At 44.6% G+C, this 23,331-nt stretch overlaps 1 protein-coding gene and 1 pseudogene across 8 annotated transcripts in view; one reads left to right on the plus strand and one right to left on the minus strand.

Moving 5' to 3' along the window:
• Positions 1-5,560: 5,560 nt before the first annotated feature.
• On the minus strand, positions 5,561-7,963 carry LOC137333542 (putative nuclease HARBI1 pseudogene; annotated as a pseudogene).
• The window catches only part of LOC137333540 (zinc finger protein 182-like), a 32,858-nt gene continuing 17,315 nt past the window's right edge, over positions 7,789-23,331 (plus strand). The window contains exons 1-3 of one of the 8 annotated variants that reach the window (XM_067997753.1): positions 7,789-7,850; positions 9,770-9,835; positions 22,759-22,866. In XM_067997753.1, coding sequence (XP_067853854.1) covers positions 9,802-9,835; positions 22,759-22,866 — 142 coding nt within the window. In that variant the 5' untranslated portion in view covers positions 7,789-7,850; positions 9,770-9,801. Of the gene's footprint in view, positions 7,851-8,217; positions 9,836-18,292; positions 18,394-22,758; positions 22,867-23,331 lie in introns of those variants that run through there. The other 7 variants (XM_067997749.1, XM_067997750.1, XM_067997751.1 and 4 more) reach the window with 7 other exon arrangements.

Here is a 23,331-nt window from a genome sequence, read left to right on the forward strand (position 1 = left end):
CTGTCACAGCAGCAGCAGCAGCACAGACCTGTGGAGGCTCAAAGAAGATGGCGAAGGAGGCAAGGGCCAAGCGACGTTACAACATGCAGATCTTCTGGAACAGGATGTCTTACCTCAACATGACACAGGCTCAATATATAAGTTTAACATAACTTCTCTGCTTTTGAATTCTATTCCTCTAGAAATGAATCCCAGTGTTTTGTTAGCATTTTTTATGGTTTCAGCAGCTTACATTGCTACTTTTAATGATTTATGAATCAGTGCCCCTAGATCCCTTTGCACCTCTACCCTAATTAGACTCTTATTTTCCAAGGAGCAGGTGGTATTCCTCCTACCAAAATGTACCACCTCACACTTCTCTATATTGAAATGAATTTGCTATTTACACACCCATACTGCAACTTTGTCCTGCGTAGTGTGTGAGGGTGAGATTTCAGTGTGAGATAGCCAAGAATCATCCAGGATGCATCCTCCAGCCTCACCACTCCCGACGCGACCCATCTCCACAATCTGTATTACTTCCTCCTCGATTCGGGAGAGGACCTGAATAGATGTTCTCCTTCCTCCTGTCCTTGCTCCCTCTCCACTATTGTTCACCAGCTTGGCCTGCAAGAAAGAAGAGAGAGTGTTAGTGATTGACTAATGAGATGGTTTGAGGATTTGCATGTCAAGGTCAAATAGTGCTGCTGGTATGTGAAGGGTGGCAGAGATGTGAGGAGGTGAAGGCAGTAATAGTGAGGATGGTAGGAGATGTAGAATGTGGCATTAGGAGCAGAAGAAGGTGGAGTGAAGTGTGCTGCAGTGAACGGAGAAGAGTGCTGGTAATCGGGGGAGAGAAGAGTTATGAGCGTTGGGCCTTCAGGTAGTACAGGGTTATGCAGAGAGTGATGCGAGATGGGAGTTAGGCGTCTTACCTTAGCAACCCTGGTCAGATCATTAAATGTCTTCTTGGTTTGCAGCCAGGTCCGTGTGCGATGTTCCTGGCATTGACGTCCTCCACCACCTGTGCCCACTGCTGCCAAGCAGCTTGGCGGGATACCTTCCTACCGCTTGGTGGGAAGAGGATGTCTCTCACCCTGCTGACCTCCAACACCAGGACCTCCAGTGCTATATCCAAGAAGCGGGTGACCCTTAAAGCTTCTCCTTGAGCTGACATCTCCTGAATTAACTTCTGGTTGCCTGGAATCAAAAATGCACCTCCCCTTTAAGAGGTGCAGGCTGCCTTTAAATAGCATCCGGGACACCCGATATTCACACACCCGATTAGGCAAGCTGCCAGTCAGCAGCCCGACTAGCGCTGGCAGCTTGTCTATTTCAAGATAATGAGGGTGCCTGATCAATTTTACCTCCTAATTGCGCCCACGTGATTGAGGCGCACAGCGCCGATTCTGGGCCTGATAACAGGTCCAGTCAATTTGTGCCTCTGTATATCTTTAAGGCATTTGATATCAACCTCTGGGATACATTTCTTTGTATTGAACTACATCTTCCACCTATTTGCCCACTCCACTAACCTGCCCACCTCCTCCTGGATTCGTCTTCACAGTTTAACATCTCCCTAATTTGGTATCAACAAACTTTGATATCATCCCACTTGTGCCTATGCCCAAAATCATTTATATAAATGGAGAACGTAAGAGGTCCCAGCACAGATCCCTGGTCACAGTACTTCCCACATCCTGTTAATCCAAAAATATCCATTCAGCCCCTGCTCTTTGCTTTTGTCCCTAGATATCTATCTATCCATGCGGCCATATTCCCTTTAACACAATGGGGTCTAAATTAAACATTGTTGCGCCCGTTTTATGGGCACAACAATAACCAATTTAGTAGGGAATCTTACAACACCAGGTTATAGTCCAACAGTTTTATTTGAAAATCACAAGCTTTCGGAGATTATCTCCTTCGTCAGGTGAGTGAGTGAATGAGAGGTTCTCAAATCGCATATCTTATATTAGGCTGGGAATCAAAGGTGTCGTTGGTGTTCAGACAGGTTAGCCACGGAAAACAGTATGTCCCAGTATACTGAATACACAAGGGTCAAATTACACAGACAAGGAGAGAAAGAGACCCGAAAGGCAGAGAGAGAGAAAAAAAAAGTTATTTGTTCTCTCTCTCTGCCTTTCGGGTCTCTTTCTCTCCTTGTCTGTGTAATTTGACCCTTGTGTATTCAGTATACTGGGACATACTGTTTTCCGTGGCTAACCTGGATGTAACTTTTTTGAGTCCTTTGGCGTAATTCTTATTCTGAAAAACTTTTCGGAAAATTATGGTTAGTGCCTCCACTGTCTCCTTCGGTATTCTGGGATGCAAGTGGGTCACTTTCTTCCTTTAGTTCCATTAACTTTTTTTTAACACAGCACTGTTTTGAATATTTATTTCCTGTAGTGATTCTTCCTCCTGCGAGACAACTTTCACCTTCTTCTGTAAAGTCTCGGGCAAAGTATAATGTAAACGAAAACAGGGAAATTTTGTTGTGCAGCAAAAGATAGCACGATTTTCCTCCAGGAATCTGTCCATTTTCGGGAGGTCCTAGAATGTTAACGGGAGGAAGCGCAAAAAAGCAGAGAGGAAGCAGAAGTACAATTATGGAATAGGTCATCTCAAGTTAAGTAAATAGATAGAAGCATTGAAGAAATAAGAGATGTTAGAGAAACTAAGGGTATGTAAATAGCTGAGGAAGTGAGAAATCTGAGGAAAATGGGAGAGATGGAAAACATGGTAAAATCTGGGGGGGGGGGGGGGTCGGCCGGGGATGAGAGTAAAATAGGTTTGAAAATGAAGAAAACAAAAGTATAATACTGTGGATGCTGGAAATCTGAAATCAAAACAGAAAATGCTGGTAACACTCAGCAGATCAGGCAGCATCTGTGGAGAGAGATGTAAGGAATCATACAACACCAGGTCATAGTCCAACAATTTTATTTTAAAATCACAAGCTTTCGGAGATTATCCCCTTCGTCAGGTGAGTGAGTGAAAGGTTCTCAAATCACATATCTTATATTAGGCTGGGACACCATCACACCAATCAAAAGGTGTCGTTGGTGTTCAAACAGGCCAGTCACGGAGAACAGCACGTCCCAGTACACTGGATATACATTGTATCAATTACACAGACAGAGAGAAAGAAACCCAAATGCCATTGGTGTGATGGTGTCCCAGCCTAATATAAGATATACGATTTGAGAACCTTTCACTCACTCACCTGACGAAAGGGATAATCTCCGAAAGCTTGTGATTTTCAAATAAAACTGTTGGACTATAACCTGGTGTTGTAAGATTCCTTACATTTGTCCACCCCAGTCCATCACCGGCATCTCCACATTGTGGAGAGAGAAACAGAGTTAACGTTTCAGGTCGATGACCTTTCATCAGAACATTGACCTGAAACATTAACTCTGTTTCTCTCTCTGAGTGTTTCCGGCATTTTGTTCTTATTTTTGAAAATGAAGATACAGCCGAAGTCTGAAGTTAATGTTCAGACCGCAGGCTATCTAGGAGAAAGATTAGATATTGTTTACGAAGCTCACATTGCGTTTCATTGGAACAGTGTACTGGGCCAAACACAGAGAGGTCAGATTGGGAATGGGAAGGGTAATTAAAGTGGTGAGCCCATGGGTAGCCAGGGGTCACATCTACAGAGGTCATAATTGGTGTTTGGCATCCCAAATGTAGAGGAGGCCCCACTGTGAGCAGTAGGTACATTAGGAGTGCGCATGAATGGCTGCCTCACAGGGAAGGAGTGTTTGGGGCCCCGGATGCCGGTGTGACAGGAGGTGAATCGACAGGTATTGCATCTCTTGGGTTTGCACGGGAAGATGCCAGGAGAAAGGGTGGTGGAAGAGTGAAACGCGGTGTCACAGAGGGAACGGTCCTTTTAGGAGCAGAGCAGAGAAGGGAGGGGAGGGGAAGGTGTGTGAGAATAGTTCAGTAAACCAAACAAATCAGCAGATGTTTCTCAAAGTCCAAGTTGCACGGATTTATAAGAAAAGGCGAGACTGAGTTGCACAACATTGAATTATGGGGTTCAGAAGTTAACATGATACTCCCTGTAAAAAAACAAAAAAGCAAACGTGAAAATTCTGAAACAAAAACAGGGAATGGCGGAAATGCAAAGCAGGTCACTCAACCTCACGAAGAGAAAGTTCTGATAAAGAAATTCACCTGATATAACTTTCTCTTTCAGAAGCTGATCATCCTGCTGTGCATTTCCAACATTTTCTGTTTTTAATCTCAATTTTGCAATTCTCTTTTAATTTATCCCAACCCATTTATTGATGTATTTTGTAATTTTCCCGTTTTGATGTCCTGTTTTGTTCAGGCTGATGGAGGTGGAGATTCCACTAGAACAGCTTCAAACACCCACCTGGAAGGAGGGCACCACCAAAAAATATACTGCCTTATACTGCAATGGTGTAATTTCAGTTCATGAATCAGTCACAGAAGGATCCCATTCTAATGCCAAAGAAAGTACAAAAGAAAGAAAGAACTTGTATTTATATAGCACCTTCCACATCCTCGGGACATCCTGAAGCACTTCAGAGCCAATTGAGTACAGTACTTTTGAAGTGTAGTTACTGGTGCAATGTAGATTAACGCAGTAGCCAATCTGTGCACAGCGAGATCCCTCCCACAAACAGCAATGAGATAAATGAGCAGATAATCAGTTTTAATGGTGTTGCTTGAGGGATAAATGTTGGCCAGAACAACTCCCCAGCTCTTCTTTAAATAATGCCATGGAATCTTCTACGTCCACCCGAGAGGGTCAACAGGGCCTCGATTTGGCATCTCATCTGAAAGATGGCACTTCCTAGCACTGCCTCAGTACTGCACTGAAGGAAGTGTCAGCCTAGATTATGTGCTTCAAGTCTCTGGAGTGGGGCTTGAACCCATTACTTCTGACTCACAGTTGAGAGTGCTACCACTGAGTCAAGACTGACAATGCACCAGAGAAGACTTAGAAATTTCCACTCTTAAAGACACCATCAGTAGGGCTATATGCAGTGGGCATGTGAGATGCAGTTTTCATATAATCCATTCGACAGTAGAGCTACTGTACCTGGAAGCTATACACCAAGCAGGTGCTCAGGTATGAATTTCCTTGCCACTGTGCAACCCTGAAGGATTTTTCTTGAAGACCTTTTCAATCTATCAGTTTGATAACACTGAAAATGTATATTTACAAAAATACTAGAACATATAGCTATTAAAAAAAGTTAAAATTAGTGGTTACTATAAACAGTATTTTGCTGTTATGACCATTAGCTATTTAAAGTTATTTAATGCTCAAAGTCAAATAGCAGACAGGATCATTCAATGAAATCACCAGTGTATCATTGAGCCAATTTTAGATTTATCACAGAATACTACTGTTAACAGATACGGGGAACTTCAGTTACATCTACAAAACATTTATCTTTATGACTTTATTAAAGATTTACTTTAATTATGTAAACATTAAACCTACATTTGCTAATGTTGTTGAAAGAGCAGTTTGCAAACTATCCAATTACCCAAAACAATGCAATTAAGACACTGAATTTCCTCAATGTCCATTGCACTAGAAAGTTACGCCATTCAACAGCAAGGGGAAGTTGCACGCAATTTTCCTGGGTAAGTTGATTTATATACGAGGTGGTGTAAGTTCTGGCGTAATTGCATTCTGAAAGCGCAGTGAGCAGCTTAGGCCCCAGTAAACAACTGAAGTCCATTTGCCTGATACTGCCGTCTCTCAGGACAGCGCCGTGTGCCAGTCCTCCTCACAGCACGATGTCTGCAGATGGTGGCAGGCGGGACCAAGCTGCCCAGGAGCTCCCTCCAGAGAAGCAGCCAGCAGCGCCTTGTTAGGAGCTAGCTGCCATGGGTCGAGGGCCACCTCAGTCCCACATACCTTCTGTACAGCATATAGAGCCACCCATCGCCTGCCAACCTGGCTCTCAGGTGGCACTTAGAAGTAGCAACAGATGAGTGGACTAGGAAGTGACACCTAGTCACCAAGATAAATCAGGGTGTAAATGAAGAGTACGATGTTCATTTGGTTCAACTGGAAAACATGTTTTTATTACTGTACATTTTGCACTGATCTTGTGCTCGGTTATTCATGGATAATAAAGTCATTCAGGAAAGGGAACATTCAGCTGGTGTGAACATTTATACTCAGGTGATAAATATTGGCACAGTCCTGTTGGGCCATCGAGGGCTGCTCAGCAGTCATGTGCTGAGGTTGGTAGTGGTTTCAAGGAAGATCACTTGCTTGGTAACTGGCACAGAAGGAGGTGATAGGCTACACCATCAGTGGTTGAACTCCTCCTGCACAATCTGATCTTGGATGGCCCTTGCAGCATCCAGGGATGATTCCTCCGACTGTTCATCCTCCTCAAATGCTGGGGCCTGTAGCTCCCTTTCCTCGGGCAGCAGTGGCTCCTCGTCGTCTATGCTGAATAGGTGGCCTTCCTGCAGTGCAAAATTGTGCAGCACGCAGCAGGCTATGACGATCCTCGCGACCCTTTGGGGCGTGTACTGCAGAGCTCCACTGGATCTGTCCAGGCAGCGAAACCTGCTCTTCAACAGTCCTATGGTCCTGTCCACCACGGCTCTCGTTGCCGCGTGGGTCTGATTGTACGTGTCCTCTGCCTGTGTTCTCGGTTGACTCAGTGGAGGCATGAGCCACGTCTGCAGCGCGTAAGCCTGGTCTCCAAGGAGCCACCCTTGGACATGGTTGTCCTCGTGGAAGAGGTCAGGGAGTGTTGAGTGCTGTACAATTACAGCGTCGTGGCAGCTGCCGGCATGTTTAGCATTCACATACAGGATCTTCTGGTGGGCATCGCAGACAATCTGAACATTTAGCGAATGGAACCCCTTCCTGTTCACGAATATAAGCGGCTGTTCTGCTGGTGCCTTCAGTGCCACATGTGTGCCACCTATGGCACCCTGCACCTTGGGGAATCCAGCAATGTGGCAGAACTCCTTGGCTCTTTCCCGCTGCTGCCTGGGTGTGATGCCAAAGTTGATGAACCCTGCAGCTCTGTTGAAGAGCACGTCCGTGACCTGTTGAATGGCTGCCCTGACGGCTCCCTGGCTGATGTTGCACATATTCCCCGTGGCACCTTGAAAGGACCCAGTGCCAAAAAAATTCAGGGCAGTGGTCACTTTCATTTCGACGGACAGAGCCGTTCTGGCAGTGGAGTGCGGCTGAAGATCATCACGGAGGAGTTCGCACAGATTTGCAATGGCAGCCTTGGACAATCGCACCCTTCGAACGCAGAGATCCTCCGAGAGGTCCTCGAAGGACCTGCGCTGCCTGTAGATACGCTGTGGAGGGTAGTACCTGGTGGGGTGGTGTCTTTTGCCATGCTGCCTTATCCTCTTCGCCTCCATACGTTGTTTTTCCTCCTCCTCCTCCTCCTCGTCTTCCACAATAATGGTATAGAGAGGTATGCCCACGGGGAATGCCATTCCGTCGCTACAGTGGTCCTGAGTACGTTATGGGGGGGTTGCCTGGGGTGGATGGAAGTGGTTACAAAATGTAGGGATGGGGTGAGACTGCAGCACTATGGGGGGGGGGGACTCAGGTGCAAGTCTCAGTGAGAGAAACTGTGCAAAAATGGGTTGGAAAAAAAGCCCTCTGTGTAGCCAGGAATCAGCAAGCAAAGTTTGGGGACTCCTCAAAGCTTCCAATTTCCTCACTTCCGCCTGGATCACGTGCCCTGGTTCGGAACTCTCCCAGAGTGCAGCAGCGGCGTAAAATCAGGAAATTCCCAGGCACAGCGCCACCAGGCGAGTGGCCGCCTCCCGCGAGGAACCAGCCCCGCCTGGGCTGGGCCGCGCTGCTCGCCAGAGCCGCCGGGAAGGTGACAGGAAACTCGCGCCCGACAGTTCCCTCGATCTTTTTTTTATTTGCGCGCAAATTTTCGGCGTAACAACGGAAACAGCAACGAGCAGCATCGCCCCTCCCCCCCCGGGCTCGAGCACCGATCACCCGCCCCTCCCCCATCGCCCCGCCCCCCTCACCGGAAACACCAGCTGCGCCTGCGCCCACACTGCTCTCAGGCTCGTCCTCCCGCTCGGTTATAATCTTCTGCTCAGTGGCTGTTTGTTTGGGGTTTTTTTTAATATAAAGATTCTGGTTTTCCCCGGCCGGAGTTTTCAAGGGGGATTTTTTTTTTTTAAAAACTGGTTCCGGTTATCGGTTTGTGCGCTCTAACACTTTTTAAATTGTGGTGCTGTCTTTATTTATTTTTTCTCTCTCTGCCGGAACTCGGTGTTTCGATAGGGAGGGGGACGGTTGTGAAGATGCACAGAGTGGCTGCCGGCGGTGCCCGGTTGTAAATGTTCCCTTGGAGAGCGAGCTGTAGGGATCAGACAATTGTGAACAATTTTACAACACCAAGTTATAGTCCAACAAATTTATTTTAAATTCCACAAGCTTTCGGAGGCTTCCTCCTTCCCCAGGTGAACGGTGTGGAAACGGTAGGGATCAGGACCGAGACTGAGGTGGGGATGGAGAGGCCGGGAGCCGGCGCCATTTTATTCACCACGGAACTCACTCGGTTTCCGAGGCTGGTTTGTGCTGAGCGGGTTCAAGGCGACAAAACGCCGTACCTGCCCGGGTTGCTGCTGTTCTCTTTATGCTGGGTACGGACCTGTTCCCGTTTCAGGCTCCCGGGCCCGTCCCGGAGTGATGCGCTCCCGGCCCCAGCATAGTGGCTCCCCGCCCCCTTGTTGCGCCCAGAGCGGCGTTTGTTCCCGCAGCAGCCGCTCTGTGGCCTGGATGAGGTTGCTGGTTGGAGCTGAATTTTACAGCCAGCAGACCGAGGAGATTCATCCCGCCAGTTTGGACTGGATTTGAGTCAGGATCTAACACTTACTGCCCCTTCTCTTCCCCACCCCCCCCCCCCATCACTCGATTGCTTTGTGGTCGCAGAACTATCCCCGGAGTGGGTGGGGAGATGGGAAATGGAGTACAGCCTGTTGTTAGGGTTTGTGTGTAGCAGCTCTGGGGAAGCAAGTTCACATCCTACAATCTTGAAGTACCAAACCTCCCCCAAAATGTTCATTAAAACATCATGCCTCAGCCCCCACCTTAAAACACGCTGTAGGGATAAGTGCACAGTATTTCCCACCTGACGCCACTCAGCCCATCTGTTTTGAATGTGTTCTTTGCACTCGATAGGGAGAAACATTTTTTTCACAAGGTGATTGTCACTCTTAAGTAGTGTGGATAGACAGAAAATCCTTTAGGAGAAGCACAAGCAAACTTTTGTGGAGGCTGTATGTGCCTCCAATATCTACCTACACCCCTTCAACTGATGGTCTGCAAGGATTTGTTTAGCATAGCAATGTCAGTGGACAATCAAACCTATCTGATATTTTAACCAATAGTGAAATGCTGTAGTATAACTGCAGGGCAGCTTTTATCCAAGGTCACTGGAAAATTGTAATTTAAGTTGGGTTTTCTGAAAACCTCATTAATGCATCATTGTAATAAAAAAACTTTTTTTCTTATCTTTATCAAAAACCCTCACTTCATTCATTTCAAAACTGGTTGTAAAACTTACCAATTCTGTTTTTGAAGCTAAAACCAATGGGAACATTAGTGTTGCTCCATATTGTTCAGCCTGGGTTGACCATCGGCTGTACATTACATAACTAATAAGTCACTTGGCACCATAATGATAGATGCTGAAAACTTGATCAACTGGCAGCTTGAACTGTGAAGGTCCGCACCTTTGAAGACGCGCAAGTGAGATGTGTGTGTTTTTGTCCACAGGCGAGAGTTCTGACTTCTGATTTTTATCAAAGATGTCGGACCTGAATGGAGCTGGGTTGACTGGAGGTAAGGTTGTCGTGCAGTGGCACCTTATAGTTACAAGCCTGTGCATTTACAGTTTTTCTTTTTGTTTGTTCGGATGCACTGCAACATTCTCACTTTTTCCTGTAAGTTAATTTGATAGAGTAGAGTCTGAATACAAGAAAGGCCAATTGGATGACTTGAGTGACGATAGAACAAACAATAACCAATTTTACTGAATGCTCTTTGGTTACTCTATTTAGTGTATTGTCCATGCTGGGTTGTAGCAAAGACTGAATGTTGGGGTGAAGGAGGGGTTGGAAGGCAAGTAGCTCAGACATGTGGCTGCTATAGCACATTTAAAGAAAACAGTTCATGATCTGCAAATTTTTTTAAATCTAGAAGGAGGTCATTCGGCCCATTGTGCCTGTGTCGGCTCTTTGAAAGAGCTATCCAATTAGTCACACTCCCACGCTCTTTCCCCATAGCCCTGCAAATTTTTCCTCTATTTAGTCAGCAGGCTATTTGACCGTGGATGGATGGGATGTGAGTTTGGCCCAATCCTGCCCTCATCTGACGTCCACAAGCTCACTTTTTGGCAAGGATCACTGAGTGGCAGTCAAGAGTGGAAATGCCAATTATAGGCTGGCCCCCTGACTGAAATCAGCTAACTTAACAATGACTGGCAATTGAATTTGGCACCTTCTGTTATATGTATCTTGTATAAACTGGGGCAGTGAGATAGGTAACAGCCTCCAGTGCCCCATATTATGGCCATTCTTCATGTGTGGGTCTGGATAGTGAGTGTCAGCAGGCTGTTCAACTGTGAGAGCATCACACTTTAGTCCAGTCCTTTTCTTGCCTGTAGAAAACCTGTATGTGGGATGAAGGCATGATGTGACTTTCCCCCGTCTCTCCATGTTCAGTGGCTTATCAACACTCTGACGAGAGTAGGATGAGGGACCACGGGTTCAAACTAATAAAAGGCCAATTTAGGACTGATATAAGGAAGTTCTTCATACATTGAGTGTTTCAACACTTGGAATGGACTTCCAGATGGACTAGCGGAAGCAAAAACCCTGGAATCATTTAAGAACTAATCAGATGCTGCAGTGAGGGGAACTTCATGGCCTTTCTGGACAGGTGAACGAAGATGGGCCGAATGACCTTCCTCATCCCTAATCCTCTTGTGAGTGTGTGATGTATATCATTTATTGGATTAGTTTCCAAAAGGTGGTTGATGGCTGTCCTCCCAACTAGTATTAATATCTTTGAGGGGGGTATGTTTGTGCAATTTGAGCCTCCACGAACAGGTCCTCTCTCCAGTTCCTGGGGAGGAGAGACATCACTCATTCAGATTGGGAAATGTCCCATTAGTGTTTTAAAATATCTTTGGCTCCTGAACAAAATGGAAACACTTGTTGTGTTTAGTCAGAAGTTTTTATTAAGAGAAGGTAAAGGGTTAGAAAACAATGTAGTGGGCTTAATTCTACATGCAGCAGATTGACACATTTATGAGTACACTCCAGGGGTGGGGAATCTCTTTATGATTAAAGTGTATCCAACATGACGCACCTGATGATGTCAGTCTTTTACAGCAGACTCAGTAACCCAGTATCTGAACCAGATAGGTCAGCAGTACTCCAGGCCACTGAAACCTAGAGAGGTAGACCTGACCTACGTTGGCTCCTGGTTCGGCAACGCCACAGTTTTAAAATTCTCATCCTTATTTTCAAATCCTCCATGTCCTTGCCCCTCCCTATCTCTCTAACCACCCCCAGCCCTACAACCCCATGAGATCTCTGCAGTCCTCCAATTCGGCCCATTGCTGATTTCTGTTGCTCCACCAATGGCGGCCATGCCTTCAGCTGCCTAGGCCCTAAGCTCTGGAATTCCTTCCCTAAACCTCTCCACCTCTCGTCCTTTAAGGTGCTCCTTAAAACCTACCTCTTTGATCAAGCTTTTGATCACCTGCCCCAATATCTCCTTATGTGGCTCGGGTCTCAAATTTTGTTTCACTCTTGTGAAGCAACTTGGGATGTTTTACTACGTTAATGACGCTACATAAATGCAAGTTGTTACTGGGGGCTGAGATTCGACTCATGCTCCAGATAACCCTGCAAGCCATGGCCCTAACTGGTAGGATGGTGGTGGGAAACTTACTAGTGCTATGCAGTGGGCTGTGCGGGTTTAGCTGATTAAACTCAGGGTCCCCAAGCCTTATCTCTGCTAACCTCCACCACTGTCTCTGGACAAGTAAGTGGGCTGTAACCCTGTGGGAGAAAATGTGCACGCTGTATTGGACACAAACAAATTCTACATGGTTAGATATATCAGAGGCTTGGTTTGGACACTCCTAAACACAGTGATAGGTTTCTGTGTGTGACATACGCCCGGCTAATGAAAAGAAATGCGCCAACAGAGCAAGGCATAAAGCAAATCAAACTGTAAAGAAACTCAAGTTTCACGTGCATTGACAGTTTGTTCTTGTTCAGTTGGCCAGTACAGAGCAAGCCCTTCACTCTTGACAGTACCACATCCTCACATTTGTTGTATGTTTCCCTACATTATAACCCTTCAAAAGTACTTAATTGCCCGTGAAGCTCTTTGGGACACCCTGAGGTGGTGAGAAACGTTTTATAAATGCACGTTCTTTCTTTTTCTTTATTACTTGTGCTGCTGGAAAGTAAAATAGAGACTGAGCTCCGGGAAGGGGAGAGCAGTTACCACAAAACTGGTTTCCTAATTGTACCTGATTGACTGAAAGATCTGGGGCACCTTTGGCAGATTATGATCTGCACACCAGGGATGCAGCTTCTGATCCAGTGCTACAGAACTTTGCCTGGCTGATGCAGTGGTCCCAGATGTAACTTTTTTTTAAACACCAGTGCAACCAGTACCCGAGAGTTCATCGCAGAGATTAAGTGAAAAGTATAATCCAAAGCACCGGAGTTCATTGGCTGCGATAAGACATTGCTGTTCATGTCGTTGAACCTCCATTTAACTCAGAATTGTTTAATTTGCACCTAAGAACCAGTCAATGTCTAACTTAATGCGGCAAGGAATGTGCATGTACATGGAGAGTGAGTGCAGTGTTTGAACTTCTGTAGCCCGTTTACCAAAATAACAGAAATTCATGTTGAAAATGATGACTAGCCCCTCCCTGTAGCTCCAAAATTAAAACTTACAGCAGATCATTCAGCATCTGAAAAGAGAAAAGACCAGTTAAGGTTTTGGATGTAACCCTTCATCGGAATTGGCATTGTCAAGTAGGAGAAGCCCCTAGGTAGGGCTGACAAAAAATAAACAGAGGAGGAGAGAACTGGTGGAGGTTCAGGTGGATGTAACTGCTTTTGTAAACAGGCAGCTCGAAGTGGCATGGCTCCATGTTGGACTTAGACTTATTTTCGAGAGTGAATTTCCCTAAAGTCTCAGAAGGGGGCAGCAAAGTGCAGTGCAAGATCAGCTGCTGTAGCCAGGAACATTAACCCAGGCAGATGCACGAGAAACTAGATCAAAGCCAGCTCAGAGTGGGGCTAATCATACTCTGCTTACCAATCGTTCACGTTCCCATATTACTGATCAATCTCTGTTGGATTCCACACAGCCATTGTCTGAATGGATTGCTCATTTGTGCATGTAGAACGCTATTTTCCATTGAAGAAATTCTTAATTGGTTGAACCTGTCTGCAGATAACTGGTAGAAACACCAGAATAACTGCATTCTGGCAAATGCCCTCTCTGCTGTATGGTATAAAGAAACAGTTTGAAAAATTGGAATGACACACACACAGCCCTATGTAAACCGAATGGTTGCAGGTTTCTGGTGAAAATCGAGCTGTAAACAAACTTTGCTCTAGTTTAAATTTGTTTCTGATGTAGCCAACCTTCTATAGGTGAAGCTATTTATGTAATTCTTCTAATAGATAACTCTTCTGTCTTACTCAACCCCGCAATTGTCGTTAACAGGATTCCACTGCTTTTAACTTCTTCGTGCCATGAAAGTTGGCATGCACATGGTATGTTAACCTTTATTGCAAGGGGGTTAGAATGTAAGAGTAAGAAAGTTTGCTGCAATTATATAGGGCTCTGGTGAGATAACACCTGGAGTACTGTGTACCATTTTGGTCTCCTTACCTAAGGAAGGATATATTTGCCTTAGAGGGGGTGCAACGAAGGTTCACTAGATTGATTCCTGGGATGAGAGGGTTGTCCTATGAGGAGAGATTGAGTAGAATTTGCTATACTCTCGAGTTTAGAAGAATGAGAGGTTATTTCATTGAAACGTATAAAAAATTTTTTTTAGAGGGTTTGACAGGGTAGATGCTAAGAGGCTGTTTCCGCTGGCTGGGGAGTCGAGAGCTAGCGGTCATCGTCTCAGGATAAGGAGTCAGCCATTTAGGACTGAGATGAGGAAAAATTTCTTCACTCGGAGGGTTGTGAATCTTTGGAATTCTCTACCCCAGAGGGCTGTGGATGCTGAGTCATTGGGTATATTCAAAACTGAGAGCGATAGATTTTTGGACATTAAGGGAATCAACGGATATGGGGATAGGGCGGGAAAGTGGAGTTTAGGAAGGAGATCAGCCATGATCTTATTAAATGGTGGAGCAGGCTCGAGGGGCCGTGTTGCCTACTCCTATTTCTTATGTTAAGTTCCAGGAGTCATTAAATAATTTCCATTAATTACAGCTGTGCACTGGAATACTAGAGCTTTGTCAGTCAAGTGACCCATCAGCCTCAGGCCTGAGGTCTGAATCTAACCATCTGCACCTCCATGAATTTCTGCATCCTGTCCGTCTGCTTTCAGACTCCTTTCACGAAGGAGTGGCCTTGTACAAACACGTGAACCTCACTTAAGGTGTCAGCTGTGGCTCAGTGGTAACACTTTCACCTCTGAGCCAGAAGCTTGTGGGGTCAAATCCAACTCCAGGGACTTGAGCACAAAACCTAGGCTGACACCTCAGTGCAGTAAAGAGGGAGTGCTGCACTGTCAGAGGTGCCGTCTTTCGGCTGAGACGTTAAACCGAGGCCCTGTCTGCCTCCTCAGGAGGGCGTAAAAGATCCCATGGCACTATTTCGAAGAAGAGCAGGACAGTTCTCCCCAGTGTCATGGCCAATATTAATACCTCAACCAACATCACTAAAATAGATTATCCTGGTCATTATCACATTGCTGTTTGTGGGATCTTGCTGTGCGCAAATTGGCTGCAGCATTTCCTACATTACAACAGTGACTACACCTCAAAAGTATTTCATTGGCTGTAAAGTGCTTTGGGATGTCCTGAGGTCATGAGTAAATGCAAGTTTTTAAAAATAGAGATTGATCAAAGTGTCAATATTTGAGGACATTTTTGTGGCATATGTGGAATTGCATCTTTGTTCATTAAACACAAAAAAATGTCCCATTTACAAGATGATCATCAAGAATCGAACTCTTAAGTTTCGCACTCCTGGGGAGGTCACTTGTATAATATCGTTCATATCTCCAGATTACAAAATACACAATGCTCTATGTTATGATGAGCTATGCGCTAACACTTGTCCTTGTCCTGTGGTGAATGGTCCTGCTCTTGTTTTCCTTGTTAGTAACTAGCCTTCACGAACATCTTTGCTGGTGAAAACAAGTCTGACGCAGACCTGTTGTGGAAAAAGTCAATCAGTCAATTCAATAGGTTTTAACAATGGATCTATTGAACCGACCGGGCAGATTTGGGGAGGCACAGAATTGATGATGAGCTATGCATCATGTAGTAATGCAACGTGTGAAATTACTTATTTAAAAAAAAACAAATATATTAAGTTAATCCTGGAATATTAATTGGCTATCGTTCACCTCTTCGTACTGTGCGAATCACAAATTACTGCTGGATGTATGGGTGATGTGCACCAAATTATTTTTTAACCCGATATAATTGTGGCAATTATGTTCTAAATTTGAGGCGGGGAGGGGGTGTCCATACATTAGCGGTACATATACAGTGGAACCTTGTTCTTACAAACATCTTGTAATCAACACCTACCCCAGTCCCAGTGGGAAATTCATTATAGCTAGTGAAGGGAGCACTAAACTCTAGAGACTGAACTGCTGACATCAAGAGCTGCACTCTGTTTCCATGTGTCTGTAATGAGGTTTGATTATAGTCCAGCAGCTCCCCATGTAGCTGCATAACTCACCCAATGCTGGGTTAGGGAAGGAGCGGTGGCCCTGGATCAGCATCTTGGAACCAAAAGCTTGGAGATCCCGTTTGACAGCTGATGTCTCTGGGACTTGGCCGAGTTTCCGTGGAGGTGTGGACCAGTGTAGCAAATACAGGATACACATTTTTTTGGTTGAACTGTAGGTTAAAGACATAAATACAAGTGCTACTTTGTACAACTCTGTCCCCAGCATCTATCCCCTTTGAGCAACTTTCATTGAGTCTTGCTTATAATGAATGTTTCTGTCAGAGACAGGCAGCTGTAAATCTGAAGTAAAAAGTGAGTGAGCTGGCATCTGAAAGAGAAAGATAAGTTACCATTTTTGGATTGTGACTCATTTCCTCTTCTGGTGCTGATTAATTTGTTATACATACCAATATTTTCTGTTTTTACTTCATGTATACTTTTGTGCTGATTGCAATGATAGGCTACTTTATTTCAGCACTTTGTTTTTCAGTTTTCTATTAATTTGAAAGCACTTCTGTTTCACAAAAGTGTGACAGAATGCATTACATCGGATCAGGGAAAGGAAAGGGATTACTGTTATTGCTTATCTGCATTTCATCACGGATCTGAGCAAGTGGCAGTTCATTTAATGGCTAAAATCTTACGCAAATGAGCATATATATATAAACAAATTTTGGTTAGAAGGCAGATGTGTTCTAATTATCTTAGCTGTCTCACTCTCTTCTGAAAATGCCGTTTCTATCAGGTACCAACTCAGGTATCAGGTACCTTTCTCTGAAAGAAAAGAAAGAATTGCATTTATACAGCGCTTTTCACGACCTCTGGCTGTAAAGCACTTTGAGACCATCCTATGAAGTACTTTTGAAGTGGTCACTGTTGTAATGCAGGCAACGCGGTAACAAATTTACAGCACATCACGGTCCCACAAACAGCAATGTGATAATGACCAGATGATTTTTTTTAAATGATGTTGGTTGAGGGATAAATGTTGGCTAGGACACCAGGGATAACTCCCCTGCTCCTCTTCAAAATAATGCCATGGGATCTTTTAAGTCCATTTGAGAGGGCAGACAGGGCCTCAATTTACCGTCTCATCCAAAAGACGACACCTCCAACTGTGTGGTGATCCCTCGGGACTGCACTGGAGTGTCAGTCTAGATTTTGTGCTCAAGTCTCTGGTGGGGGGCTTGAACCCGTGACCTTCTGACTCAGAGGCGAGAGTGCTACCCACTGAGTCACGACTAACACACTTGGCACTTTGACTAAGTGGCCATTCTTCATGTGAGACTAAATGGGGGGAGCGGGAAGAGGAGGTGGAGGAGGTGGAGGAGGTGGAGGAGGAGGTGGAGGAGGTGGAGGAGGAGGAGGAGGAGGAGGAGGAGGAGGAGGAGGAGGAGGAGGAGGAGGAGGAGGAGGAGTGGAGAATGAACATCACGGCCAAAACTGATTCAGTGCCCATGCATGCACGTTGCAGCAGGGGTCACTGACATCAGTAAGAAGCGGGAAGCCTGGCAGATTTTATTTTTCCTCCATTAGCAAAGGACACTGAGATGAGTTGTAGTGCTGACACCATTGTCCTGGTTGAGATCAGCCAACTTAATGCAGATGAGGATTCAACCTGGGAACTTCCTCATCTGTACGGGTCAGTACCACACCATGTGTTGCTTTCACGTTCTCAAATTTAATAGATATAAATTCTAACAGGGTTCATTCATGCTATTGGGCGGATTAACGCATGGGCCCCAGCCGAATATAGGGCATAGTATATTATGAAATTATTTGCTTTATTATTAATAGAGTTCGTGAACATTCTACAAGCCAATTTCTTCATGCATTTTATGACACATTTGTATTTTTGTGAGGCGAAGGGAGAGGGTTCCCAAGAATTCTTTACCCAGCTCTGCATGCTGTGACTATAGAGTCAACGCTGTCTTTCCAATGAGACGTTAAACCGAGGCCCCGTCTACCCTTTCAGGTGAATGTAAAAGATCTCGGCACTATTCGAAGAGTAGGGGAGTTCTCCCTGGTGTCCTGGCCACTATTTATCCTTCAACCAACATCACTAAAACAGATTATCTGGTTATTATCACATTACTGTTTGTGGGACCTTGCTCTGTATAAATTGGCTGCCCGTTTCCGAAATTACAACAGTGACTATACTCCAAAAGTACTTCATTGGCTGTAAAGCTCTTTGGGCAGGCCTGAGGTTGTGAAAGGCCTATAGAAATGCAAGTTCTTTTCTTTGTACCGGCACTATATTTGTCACATGAATGCACCACAAGAGTCTTCCGGCGAAATTTTGTGCATTTGAAACTTCAAAACTGCTCGCTAAATGCAGAGAGTGACCAGTTACTCTGTGAAACTTCCCCTGAGATGAGATGTCATGAGCAATGATCTGCTACCCACACTGCCAAATTTGCAAATGGGCATTTCTTGTAAGTTTATTGTGAAAATGAGATTGCCTGATGTAAGTGAGATAGAAAAAAAGACATCTGAATGCAAACAAATGTTACTGCAAGCTTGGTTTGCTCCTGAAATCGTGAGTATGTTCCTGGTCTGCACTGAGTGATTCTTTTCAACCACTTTAATTAACCACATTTCCTGCAATACTTCTAACAGAAATATTACTGTGTAGAATGTGATATCTTTGTGAATTGTGACTCACTGTTAGCTGTGTGGTTTTGATGATAGAGGATGTTTGCAGGGCGATTGTCAGTAGCTGTAGGGGGTGGAGATGAACAGAGCTTTTGGTCCACTTTTACCATCTCAGTCAAATTAGTCCTAGGTTTGATTCCCAGGGCTGCTGCCTCTTGCCGTGGCTGGGCTGAGTTTGTCCAATCTCATCAGATCAGAGGGTTGTTAGAGTGAGCATTGGTCTCTGATTTTTTACTTTCTCTCTATCCAGTTATATTTTAAAGCTATTTTAATACTGCCCTAAGAGCATCCATTCCCTTTGGTGCTGTCTGGGATCAGGTACAGTGACAGATCCGTGGATGTCCCTAGGTCACAAATAAGGCTCAACTGAAAGCTGCTTTTACATTGGTGCTTGCTGAGGCCTGATTCCGAGAGACCAGTATCATTGAGTTGGCACTTGGTGTTGACAGCATTAACTCCTGCTCCCTTACCCTGACGGCAGACTCTTAGACTCTCAAACTGGGCCTGCGATCCCATTCTCTCTCGGAATCTGACCTAAACAAGTGCTAGTGCATAATATGGTGGCAGGGCAGTTTCTGATGAAGGCTATGCAAGAAGTTTTGGATGCGGGAGCACTATGCAGTCAGCAGTGGAGGATATTCATTAGTCTGTCTGATCAGTTGCCTTCCAGCAGTTGCTGGTCAGTTTCAGTCTAAGCTCAAATCCTGTATGTGCTGCCAGAAAAACTTGATTCGGCCAGTAATTTTTTTTTGGTGGAGGGGCTGGATGGTGTTGGGGGAGGGGGGGGTTGTTGAGGTGGTGGTGGTGGAATGAGGCGGAAGGGAAAACAGTGCTGCAGTTCCTCGAGTTGGTGAGCCTATTGGAGTGGAGGGTCAGGACCTCCTTTGTTTTACATAAATCACTTATTTCATTAGAAGTATATTTTAATATTTCTAGCAGTAAAATCTATGATACAGCATTTCTCGTTATAATGGCTCCATTATTAATAACATAACTGCAGCCTGTGCTGTCAGATGTTGCAGGATACCTCACTAGAATATTCAGAATCCAAGAAACGACATTTGATTTTTGCTTGAGAGTTGTGCTCAAGAAATTCCATTGCATCATAATGTTTGTGTCACCTTCAGATGCTCTTGGCATGGTAAAGCAAGACATCCTCACTGGCTCTGAGAGCTGCTCTATGGGTGCCGATCCCTGATGACAGCCCTGCCAAAACCTACTTTAATTCAGTACTTCAGTACTTGTCAATCCAGCTGAGATCAGACTTTCCATCTGGAAGAAACCCAAATGCTCATGTTACTCAAGACTGGAGTTTCAGTTCCACCAGCTTGGCATACTTCCTGAGCATGGCAGCCAAGCGGCTACCTGTGTTAAGCCCTTTATCCAAAAGCTTCGAACTCTGAGTTGTTTCAAACAACAACTGCTTTGCTCTGTTGCCCACAGGTTCTTGTGCTAATGGCCCTTTCACCACCTCAACCTGCAAGGCGGGGTTAGTTGCCCTTTAGTGAAAGTTCATTTTGATGCTAATTTCAGAACTTAGAGTAGCATGCAGGAAGTTAGCAGTATTTACAAGATCATTACAGATGAGGGAGGCAATTTGGCCCATCTTGATTCATCCACCTTGAGAGATCCTACTGTCTCCCCATTTTAGCACTGAATTGCTTCTTAAATGAGTCCAGGGTTTTTGCCTCCACTACTCTATCTGGACATTTATTCCACATGTTGATCATTTTGTGTGAAGAATTATTTCCTGATCTTAGTTCTAAAATTACCTTTTACTAGTTTGAACCTGTGCCATCTGCCAAAATTCTATAGATTATGGAACAGTTCCTGCAGATTGGAGGGTGGCAAATGTAACCCCACTATTTAAAAAAGGAGGGAGAGAAAACAGGGGACTACAGACCGGTTAGCCTAACATCAGTAGTAGGGAAAATGCTAGAGTCTATTATAAAGGATGTGATAACAGGACACTTAGAAATCTCAACGGGATTAGACAAGTCAACATGGATTTATGAAAGGGAAATCATGTTTGACAAACCTACTAGAGTTTTTTGAGGATGTAACTCGTAGAATAGATAGGGGAGAACCAGTAGATGTGGTTTATTTAGATTTTCAGAAGGCCTTTGATAAAGTCCCACATAAGAGGTAATTGTGCAAAATTAAAGCACATGGGGTTGGTGGTAATATACTGCCATGAATTGAAAATTGGTTAACAGACAGGAAAACAGAGAAGGAATAAATGGTTCTTTTTCGGGGTGGCAGGCAGTGACCAGTGGGGTGCTGTAGGGATCAGTGCTTGGGCACCAGCTATTTACAATATATATCAATGATTTGGATGAGGGAACCAAATGTAATATTTCCAAGTTTGCTGACAACACAAAACTAGGTGGGATCGTGAGTTGTGAGGAGGATGCAAGGAGGCTTCAAGGTGATTTAGACAAGTTGAGTGAGCGGGCAAATACATGGCAGATGCAGTATAATGTGGATAAATGTGAAGTTATCCACTTCAGAAGGAAAAACAGAGAGGCAGAGTATTATTTAAATGGTGATAGATTGGGGAATGTTGATGCACAAAGGGACCTGGGTGTCCTTGTACACCAGTCACTGAAAGCAAATATACAGGTGCAACAAGCAGTTAGGAAGGCAAATCGTATGTTGGCCATCATTGCAAGAGGATTTGAGTACATGAGCAAGGATGTCTTACTGCAGTTATACAGAGCCTTGGTGAGACCACACCTGGAGTATTGTGTGCAGTTTTGGTCTCCTTACCTAAGGCAGGATATACTTGCCATAGAGGGAGTGCAGCGAAGGTTCACCAGACTGATTCCTGGGATGGCAGGACTGTCGTATGTGGAGAGATTGGGTCGACTCGGTCTGTATTTACTCGAGTTTAGAAGAATGAGAGGCGATCTCATTGAAACATATAAAATTCTGACAGGGCTAGACAGACTGGATGCAGGGAGGATGTTTCCCCTGGCTGGGGGGTCCAGAACGAGGGGTCACAGTCTCAGGATACAGGGTAGGACATTTAGGACTGAGATGAGGAGAAATTTCTTCACTCGGTGGTGAACCTGTGGAATTCTCTACCACAGAAGGCTGTGGAGGCCAAGTCGCTGAATATATTTAAGAAGGAGCTAGATAGATTTCTAGACGCAAAAGGCATCAAGGGGTATGAGGAGAGTGTGTGAATATGGTATTGAGATAGCAGATCAGCCATGGTCATATTGAATGGCGGAGCAGGCTCGAATGGCCTACTCCTGCTCCTATTTCCTATGTTTCTATGTGCCCTACTTCTACTCCCACAGCTTAATGTACTGTAATACTCCCTTTTCTATGCCCATAGCAATCTTGTATATCGCTATAAGATCACATCAGATGCCTTCTTGAAAAGCCCAATTTCTCCAGTCTTTCCTCGTAACTGAGATCCCTGACACTGGGGATCAGCCTCAAGGCTGCTCTCTGCACTATCTGTAGCACTTGAATGTCTTACACTATTGTGAAACTAATTACAGTGCAAGGTAGTGCAAATGCAATAATATGTACACTAAATGCTTTCCAGAGTAATTTGAAATTGTACCACTGTAAAGGAGATTCAGGTAAAGCTGTACGATATTCAGTGAGTGTAGCAAGTATATCGGGGAGGGGGTTATTGGGAGTGCAGGGCTTCATTGCTGCAGCTTCATAGATTGTGGAATAGATCAATGACCAGTCATCCATTTTGATTGAGGTTAAACTAAATCCTGGGCCAAGTTCAACTCATAAGTTGGGCCAGAATTACTGAAAACAGAAGAGACATTTCAAAACTGAATTTCCAGCTACAAATTCTGAAGAGTTTTTTTTCTTTGAGCTCGCACCTATAAGTCGCAAATTGATATTGAGGATTGAAATTAAGTAACACTCTTCAGGGTTTGTATCTGGTGTATTTAATAAATCTGTTAACAAATAAGGAAATACATTTAATTTTGTAGCAACCCAAAAAAAGAAACACTTTCTGGGGGGTGGTTGAAAAAAGGCATCAAATTTTATTTAAAATTTCTCTCCACCTGAATGGGGTGAGAAAGTAAAGTATTGCAATTCATCAATTGGATAAATTGTAGAAGGCACATTGAAGTTTATCTTGTTTACTACCAAACTTTTCCTTTCAGCCCCAGCAGCAGTCCTTCATGGAGGGTTGGAGTCTGATATCCTGGTCTGTGGGATTTGCATCCAACAGTTCACAGCAGTGGTTCCTTTTATTAAACACAAGGCAGAACGTAAGTGCAGATGCGTGTGTTTGATTTTTTTTTAAACGTATGATCTTCTCCCACATTCTTTTTATACTTCCTGTTACAGACACTGCAGTATAGTGTGTTTTTAAAGAGCAAGCTTGCTTGTTTTAAAAGTTAAACGGCTAAAAATATAGTTAATGTTGGGGTGGGTGCGGGGGGTGCATTCTGTGTATCTCTGTGTTGCGTATATTTATGTGCATGATGACGTGTTTTCACCGGCTCTTCCCATTGGCCAGCTTCCCCACATCCAACAAGTTTACATGGGAGTTGGAGCAGCTATGGGCCCAAGGGCCTTCTGTGATTTGACAATCTTCTCCAGTCCAGTTCCCCAAATGATGTTGCTGGCAATCACCATTAAAAACAAAAATGTTCAAGAATAAATGACCAGATTAAGACGGCGAGCACCAAATACTCCAGCTTCGCTCTTGTCGGCTGGCTGTTGTTTGAACC

The sequence above is a fragment of the Heptranchias perlo genome, chromosome 16 (assembly GCF_035084215.1).
Source record: "Heptranchias perlo isolate sHepPer1 chromosome 16, sHepPer1.hap1, whole genome shotgun sequence".
Classification (NCBI taxonomy): Eukaryota; Metazoa; Chordata; class Chondrichthyes; order Hexanchiformes; family Hexanchidae; genus Heptranchias; species Heptranchias perlo.